Genomic DNA, 9,252 nt, shown 5'->3' with positions numbered 1-9,252 from the left:
GGGCATATATGATAAAAATGTTGCAAGATGCATTTCCCGAACTCACTAACTGGGACTGGGAGTCTGAGATCCAACGGGTACATCGGTACCCAGTAGTACGTCGAGAGGGTCGCAAAGATAAGGCTAAGCACCCCAGAGCTATATTGGTTTATTTTGGGAACTATCTCCTGAGACAGGCTATATTTGAAAAAGCCCGTCCTGATGCCCCGCACAGTGGGGTGGGGGTAACCTTCTTTACTCAACCTGAATATTGCCATGTCACTGTAGAGTGAAGGTGGAGGCTGCGGCAGCTGATCAAACCCTTTCAGGACAAAGGCGGAGAGGCGTATTTACTTACACCCGCTCGTTTAAAGACTGTGATTAATGGGAAAGTTAGATTGTTTAATTCAGAGGTTCAAGCTAAAGAATATTTACTTGGGCTTAAGACAACATATTGCAAGGATCCCTAAGGGGATACTGCGTAAAGAATGTTTTGGTGCTCTCTAGGGAGCAGGTTTGGGTGGCCGGATAATCTTGGGTGGGGTGGCAGTCTTAGGCACCTAGGCGACACTAACATTCAGGCCAACGTTGGTCTGACAGCCTCTAAGGAGGGGGTGGAGGGGAGGCAGGGGTCATCTAGGTGGAGTGGTGGGGAAGGGAGGTGAGAGGGGGTGGAGGGGTGCTCAGGGAGGGGGGGCGGAGGCGTTGGGGCGATGGATGGGGAGGGGGCAGGGGAGGGGGCAAGATGTCACAGGGGAATAAAAGGGGAAAATTCGTACCCAAAGAAATTCAGTCTAAGTTATGATAGGCAAGCACAAAACGCCTCGCTCTTAGGAACTTGCGATATGGAGAGGGTAACGAAGGGGCGAGGATGCAGAAGTAAGCACGTTTGCATATATTGTATGGTTGGCATTGGTAAGGGTGAGTTAATTAAGGAAAATTAATCAAACCTATATATATGTCGACAATCCGGAGAGCAATTATTAATGTATGTGGTCAAAATAGCCCCCACAAGAGAATGAAAATTACAGATGACCTGAAGATATTGAAAGCAGATATTTATTGTTTATAAGAGACGCATATAGAAAAGGCAGATAGGAAATTGCTTGAGACTTTGGGTCTGCGTCTGTTAGGGTGTACCGAACAGAAAAGGGTGTCGCTATCTTGACCTGTAATACTAGCTGTACCATTACTCAGCGGAAAGTGAATGTAATTGGGAGATGGGTATTAACAGAGTGCTCATTCGGAAATGTCAGATTTATGCTAACTCACTATATGGTTCAGTGGATCCCTCCTTATTTGATTTTATATCTGCAGAATTAGCTCTGTGGCCCACTCCCTATATCATATTTGGGGATTTGAACTTTAATGGGTCGTGGGACGGAGTACAGAATTTAAGAGATATTAGGAGGGAAAAATACCCAGGGTGGAAGCCTAGAGTTTTTCAGGCCCTTAAGAATATGCAAAGGGAAGTGGGGTTAATAGACGTTTGGCTGGCTTTGGAGAAGCCAAACCCGGGGTATACTTATTTTTCTGCACCTCATAGGAAATGTGCTCGATTAGATTATTTTCTCTTTCTCCTATATTTCTGGATGAATTGGAGAGTAAGCTATACCCTTATTTTATGGCAGATCATAATCCATTAGTACTAGAGGTCATGATTAGAGATTGGCAGAGATTTAGGAAGAACTGGACCTTTGAGAGGGCGCTGCTGAATGACCCCCTGTATATACAACATATGAAAATGCGGTTGAAAGAATTTTTGGATTTTAATGTGGGAACTGCCCCAATAGAGATAGTCTGGGACACGCTAAAGGCAGTTATAAGGGGGGAGACTCTTGGGTACAGCATAAGGTGACAATAACAGGCAGCAGCCCAGCTTCATGTATTCAGGGGGGAATTACAGGCAGCTGAAGAGCAGCTTATTGGGGCGATCAAGAATGATGTTGGGGTTGAGGATGCCCTTCATGAGGCATCAATAGCTAAAATTACATTAGAAAATATTCAACTGAGAGGACAGCGGAATTTTTTTTAACAAAACGGAGGGAATGCTATGAATTTAGCGAGAGAGCAGGACATATTTTAGCAATGCGGACAGAGAGCATCTTTAGGCTCAATTTTGAAAGTGCGAAACAAAGCAAGGTTGATACTTACGGGATCCGATGCCATCAGGGAAGCTTTTAGGAGCATATTGATAGTCACTGACTGACACTAACTTATGGTGGTTGAATTACCACAGAGGATCAAATAGCATTGGGGCAGGAGGTGACAATGGAAGAACTGTCAGATGCGTTTGAGGCGCTTCCAAACGGGAAGGCTGTGGGGCCGGACAGCATTCCCTTAGAGCTATATAAATGCTTTAAGAGGTTGCTCTTACCCGTGTTGTTGAAACTGTTGATCCATGTACAGCATGGGGGCAATCCCCCTCTGTCTTGGGACCCTGCTAATATTGTAGTATTTTTTTAAAAAGGCAGGAATCGGACTAGTCTAAGCTCGTACTGCCATATCACCCTCATCAATAGTGATGCAAAAGTCTACTCTAAAATATATGCGACTCGATTGTCTGTGTGTACTAGTAAATTGGTCAGCTGTAACCAACATGGATTTGTCCCTGGTAGGGACACAACCGATCACATTAGAAGGGTGATAGCGCTGTTTGATGCTACGCATATAGCTGCAGAACCCATGGCTATGATCCTGCTGGATGCCGAGAAAGCATTCGACAGAATCAACTGGGAGGATCTGTGGGGCACTTTAAAGACATATGGGCTAAGAGGAAGATTCATCACAGCTGTTAAAGCTCTATATAAGGAACCCAGTGCTATAATACAGATCGGGGGAGAATATTCACATCTCTTTAGGATTAAACGGGTTACACGGCAAGGATATCCATGCTCACCCCTATTATTTGCATTATACTTGGATCCTTTTCTGCCCTTCTTGGAAATGAATGTCAACGTTCAGCCAGTTATTCGCTATGGGTGGGCAACAAAAATCCTGGCTTACGCAGACTATGTTGCAGTTTCGCCAACCCGGATCTTGCCCTTAAAGAAATCGAGGGCGCTGCAGAGAATTTTGGGGCTATTTTCTTAACAAAGATAAGACTCAGATAGTTTTGAATGAACACTGTGGGTCGTCGGATACCCGAAAAGTAGAACACGCGGTCTATTTAGGGATCGGTATCCAACCCCAAGTAGAGGAGATCGTCCGGACTAACCTTTGGCCTATTATATATAATGCTAGGTATAATTTTAGCAGATGGAATAATTTGCATATGACAATCATGGGGCGGGGCAATATGATAAAAATTATGTTCCTTCCTATAGTACTATATTTCGGGCGATTCCATTAGAATTTGAAAAATCTTGGTTCAGGAAACTGGATCAGCTGATAATGCGTTTTGTCTGGTCATATGGTAAGATACGTAGAGCCAGTAAGTACATGATATTACCAAGGGAAAAGGGCGGATCTTTAACTTTAAATTGTATCAGATGGCAGCTGCAATGCAGTACATGCAACCATTGTTCGAAAAACGGATGTTGGGCAAGTGATGGGGAATATATCCTGAGTATCTATGAAGTATTAGTTGGCCCTGCTCACACTTTTGGAGCCCAGCTATTTTAAGAAGGCTCAGATTAAAGTCCTAAATGCTGCTTTTGAAGTCTGTGGTTTGTTGCAAAAGAAATGTGGGCTTGGAAGATACAATTATTATACTTTGATTAAGGATAATACTTTCCTTCCTGAGATTTTCCGGGATAATGTCATGGAAAGGTGGAATCAACAAGGAATACAAAGATTAGGTGATTTTTTCGAGGTCGCTACAGTCACCACATTCGAAAATCTTCAAGGGAAATTTGGATTCGCCCAAAGGGGCTTTTTTAAATACCTACAAGTCAGGAATTTTATTCTTCGGAAACCCAGTGGTCCAGCGGGGTTTGTAAAGAATTCTTTATTAGAGATGATGATCTCCTCTGATAAGATTATGTTACAAACAATATATGCTAGATTGTCTGATAATTTACTCAACGATCTAGCGAAGTATAGCAAGAAGTGGTGCGATAGGCTGAATGTGAAGAGGAGGTTTTTATGAATCTCTTGAGCTAGGTCGGACTTCCTTGATTTCAGCATCCCTTCAGGCACAACATTATAAAACAATCTTTGATCTATTATATCACGCCCGGGAAATTAGCAGTGGGGCCGAGTACAAGGAGTGCACTGCCCAAGATGTCAGTTACACAGAGTGGATGCAATACATATGTTTGCTACCTGCAGGAAGTTGGTGAACTTGCGCATTAAAGTGGGGCAGTTTATTAAAGATGTAGCCAAATTAGACATTGATTTATCACCAGGGTGGTCCTATTTGGGGTTTCCGAGTTAAGTGAGTCATTCGCCAGTAAATTTCTCTTTATAGTTATGTCAGTGTACTGATTGTGGATTTCTTCTGCATGGCTGGATCAAATGCCCCTCACATATCAAAATTGGTTAAATCGTCTTCTACATATATATCAGTTGGAACAAGCCCTGTATGATCAAAAAGGGGGAAAAGGGAGAGGTAAAGAGCAAGAAATATGGGGGGTATTGGGCAAATGGTTAGCTAATAGGTAATGATTGTTCGGCGGTATTGTATTTTTGGCAACATATTTCTTTCATTTTTTTTTCTGTTTGTCTTTTTTGATGAATTATATATGTCTTTTCTTGGGTACTGAATAAAAAAAAAAAAAAAAAAAATTTAAGAATTTGGGGCTCGGGGATACGCTTTCACAATAACATTAACAGAGAGTGTGACTGGTCTGACCATCGTCGTTTCCTGTGGCTTCATGATAGTCAGGGGTCACATAGCCTCATTTCAAAGTCATTTTTGAAAAACTTAAAAAATATATATTCAGTTTTCAGGCACTGCAATTAGCCGATGTGTTCTGTTCCGCAACAGTGCAAATAAAATAGCCTAAGTATAAATCAAGGGGATGAATGAAAAGAGACCCATCTGTTCTCATGAGCAGTTTATTTCGAGTAATGTGTGCTTGTTCGTGAGCCTCAGCATCGAAAGGATGATTTACATCTGCCCAACACCGGCTGCTCAGTTGACTATAAGGAGGCAGTGTTGCTGCAGCGCACACCAACAGCTCACCCATTTTATTCATCAATCGCAAAGCAGTGTCAGGAAACTAATAGGCACTATACTGGGATTTACATATTGGGGGAAAAAAAATACATTTTTTATCAGGTAAAAATCAAGCACACGCTTTGCGAGCCTTGCAGAAGAGAAAACGGTTTTAAAGGACTTGTTACCGTACAAGGCTTTGTTTTTTCCAGGTCACAGAAGCGATTAAAAAAAAATCTCCACATATAACGGAGCAGAATATTGATAAATGTGTGGATCTGGCTAGGACTTGGGACAATAAGTCCTTGATACCCTAATGCTATAAGAAAGTATTATGTGTTCGTTTTGTTGTTTACCCTCGATTAGCTTTGTTAATGTAGAGGGCAGAGAAGCGTTCACCGACAGCACTCGGTCGTCTTAGAGGTACAAAGAATGCTGTGGTCTCTGCTAGTTGCTGCCCAGCCGACGTTTGTGTAAGTATCAGGAGCTGCTTATCACAGGAAGTGGAACTGCGCTTTAGACGTTGCTGGTATTGATGACTGCTGCGCCCTTGCAGACTCTGCTGGGGTGACAGTGGGTGGGGGAAGTGCTGCGTTGTCACTGTAGGTTTCGTGACATGAATCGTGCATTCTCTTTGGTGTTTGGCTTTGAGGTACTTACTGATTGGGGCTACCTCTGTGATCTGGTTTGCCTTTGAAATTAGGTATGGTTTAGTGGGGTATATAGTGTTATTTAATGATGGGGAGAAAAACTAGGACCCTTTGTATATGCAATAAAATGTATGTGTGCCTCCTCTTTTAGAGGATAGCGATGCTCATTAATGATCCTTATTGCCTTTCAATAAATAAGGCCCATTAGATTTTTGCCTTTACTCAGTTATTTACAATATACAAAGCAGCATTGAAAGTGATTAGTATTCCGTGGCAGGACCGAGCACATATTGTGTGTCGCTTGGGAACAATACTCCAATCAGAAACAGCATTGACAAGAAAGCGCTCTTTGTAGTTCAAAAGCATTATCTGCTAGTTGCGTTAGGCACTGCGAGAGGAAAACGTTAAGTATCATACACATAGGTAGCATTTTGCCCAAGCAAGCCCTTCGCACTCTAATATTTCTCGTGCAGTTTTTGTGGCAGGCTTGGTTAATACCGGCTGGTGCTGGGAGTAACACACGTCTGCAGTGGTTTCAGTTTAGTGCTCAGCCCATTCTAGATCGCTTCTTTGGAGTCTGCCTTGAACATCTGGTTTTTAATGTAAGTCCATAGACTCTAGCGTCCCCTACACATCACATCACAACACCGCGGGGAGGCTCACTCATTCTTGCCTGCCGTGCTGGCATCGCGTTTCTTATTTTGTCCCCGCCGGCTCCCCGTGTGATGGGAGAGAACATGTCTAAGAGGCTAAAGCTGCAGTTCGGAGGCGAGTCCGAGATGGAGGAGCGTTCTTTCAACAACCCCTACCCGGACTACGATGCCGTCTTCACTGCGCCATTGGACCCCGAAGAGGGAGGCCTGGAGCAGTCTGCCGGAGACCAGGACGTCCCCTTCGACCAAGATGGAAAGGTAAACAAAGCGCTAGGCAGAGGGCACAGGGGTGCTTCAGCACAGCTGGCGGACCGCGAGGGAAGTGACCGTCCCCGTGAAGCTTTGGAGGGCGGGACCGGGAGGCTTTGGAAAGCGAAACCGAGCACAGCGGGCGGCCGGAGGGATGAATGTAAATAAAAGACAAATGGGCCAATGGCGAAGAATTAGAAAGCTTACGGCGGGTGGGGGGTGTAACATCAAAGCTACATGGGTGACGGGTAGAAAACAAACAGAGCGCTTTCATGGAAAGAGAACTTGGAAGGTGACGAGAGGCAAAAACTGGGGAAGGGGGCGTAAAACAAGATACTGAAAGAGCAGTCGGGTTAAGAGCAGCACCCGGGGAGCTATAGTTGAACAGATGCATTGGAAACAGAGAAGGCACACTGTATTGTGAGAAGACAACAGACGTACCCCGAACCATGGCAAGTCACCAACTATAGCGCCCCGCGGGCGCGAGGTAAAACATGCCAAGTTGAAAAATGAAAACAGGCACATTTTACGTTGAAAACAAGCAGAACTTCAAAGGCAAACAGCCTAAAACAAGCCCAGCCCACAAAATGACAAAAACGGTTAAAGACGATGCAATGGTGTGTTCTCAGCATTGTTTTTTTAATCAAAATCCACCGCTTTCTTTTAGTGCGCCCCTATTACGTTCTATGACATGTTGAGTAGTAGATCCAAAGTAACATAGTTTTTCTTATTTAGCTACAGGACCTTCAATAAAGGTGAATACGTGCCAACAGACTCAATTCAGGTGGGAGATCTCCGGATTTTAATGGCTTTAATTTAGCTGACTCCTGCCTGCAATTGCTTCTGGTTCAATTGAAGTCAATGTAGCGTGACCATGCGTCCCGGACTTGCCGGGTTCGTCACGGTTTTCTCTAGCTGTCCTGGCAGATTTGAGCAAATTTGGATAATGAGGGGGTTGACTGAAAACAGTGAAATACACTTTTTAGTTGTTTTAAAGCTGTGCTAGCTCGCAGGTATAAGTAAGCAATTTAATTAACAGGCATGATGCAGGTTTTAAAAATTACCTTCTATTTCAGTTTTTAGTGCCTTTTCTGTGTTCCTGTGTTAATAAAAGCTGTCATTCCGCACCCCTACGTTGATCTAAAATTGTAGTCCTTCTATTTTTGCAAAATGTCCCAGTTTTTGGTTCTCAAGATCTGGTCACCCTAACTGCCAATGGGGTGTAGAGTAGCGATGGGAAAAGCAAAAAGAACATCCACGCTGTGTTCTTATATTGGAAAGTTTATTCCAACTCCATAAGTAAAACCACATCCACGCACAAGCCATCCCTCATGTCCTGGAGTCAGCTCTCCACTGAGAAGGAACTGACTCCAGAACCTCCCCTACATTCTGAAGACCATCAAGTACATTTGAAGAAATACAATAACATTAAAGGAAAAGGCATCATAGACATGAAATAATAAATAAAGCTTACACCACTGAAGTGCCACCTATATAATACATGCCAACATTTTAGAAGAGAAAAGCTGGAGATTTCTAGAAAAAATCAGGAGAATGTATTTCCCCCATTGACTTCTATTGGGGCCTGAATCGGGTTTCTGTTATGTATGGGGTTTGCATGTCTGCTGCTGCAGATATCAGATAAGCAAATGTACTTTTTTTCCTTCTCTGTCTTATCGGAGACAGCGTCATTGCAGGCAGAGAGAGCTTGATGCAAGTGCTGTGCACTGACCTGCAGGAGCAGGTTTTTGGCAGTGCATACTCCGAGTTACACAAGACCAGGCCTTATCAGCTGAAGCCCGCAGAGGAATCGGGTTTTTACAGGAAGGAATCATAAAGCGGGAGACTAGCCGTGGTAGACTCCCACCTGAATTGGGAGGGTTCAAATGTATGCTACATACATCATTATAATACATATAAAGTATATCAACATACTACATTATCCCCCTTCATTTGTAAAAAAAAAAAAAAAAAAACAGGGGACCAGATCATGACAAGTCATAATCCAATAGCGTGTAAGGCAAATTAGTAGAGCGCAAAAAACGCCTCACCACAGTTAGCTCAATACCAGTTATTTCAGTGTCTCCTCCAGAATTATATACAATTGAATTAGCTTCTGCTAGGGCATTTCCCTTAAAACCAGCGTCTGTTCTTGTCTCATTCTTGGCTGCTAGAGAACTTTGGTTATCCTCACCACCATAGGTAGTCTCTTTACATCCGAAATCCAAAGTCAGCATTGAAACCTCATCCTCTTTTCCTACAGATGTGTGATTTTTTTTTTTTTGTCTTGCTCTTGTGAAATAGGAACAACACTATTCTTATTGCACAAGCGTTTGTTTGGCAGGTGAACAGATGCCATTCTGATCTGTAACACTTTGACGGGAGCAGAATATTTGGAACATCCTTCAGTTACCTCGAATGGCTTCCTTATCAACACCCAGTCTCCTACAGATAGATCCATAGTTTTTACATTTTTCCTTTGATCAAAGTTTTTCTTTTGATTTGACTGTTGACTTTCCACAGCTTTTCTTAAATCATCAGATTTGCATTCCTCATCCAGCACCTCATCTCTAGTGTATAAGCACCCTGGTACAATTCTGGTTCTTGCCTCTCTACCTTT

At 43.2% G+C, this 9,252-nt stretch overlaps 1 protein-coding gene across 2 annotated transcripts in view; it reads left to right on the top strand.

The window, feature by feature from the left end:
• The first annotated feature begins 5,598 nt into the window (after positions 1-5,598).
• LANCL2 (LanC like glutathione S-transferase 2) overlaps positions 5,599-9,252 on the top strand; it is a 233,752-nt gene continuing 230,098 nt past the window's right edge. Inside the window, exon 1 of one of the 2 annotated variants that reach the window (XM_069211503.1) lies at positions 5,599-6,641. In XM_069211503.1, the coding sequence (XP_069067604.1) occupies positions 6,456-6,641 (186 nt within the window). In that variant the 5' untranslated portion in view covers positions 5,599-6,455. The remainder of the gene's footprint in view (positions 6,642-9,252) is intronic. The other variant, XM_069211502.1, reaches the window with a different exon arrangement.

The sequence above is a fragment of the Pleurodeles waltl genome, chromosome 10 (assembly GCF_031143425.1).
Source record: "Pleurodeles waltl isolate 20211129_DDA chromosome 10, aPleWal1.hap1.20221129, whole genome shotgun sequence".
NCBI classification, from domain to species: domain Eukaryota; kingdom Metazoa; phylum Chordata; class Amphibia; order Caudata; family Salamandridae; genus Pleurodeles; species Pleurodeles waltl.
Note: the sequence above shows the minus strand (reverse complement) of the source record. Positions and strands in the feature narration are given on the sequence as shown.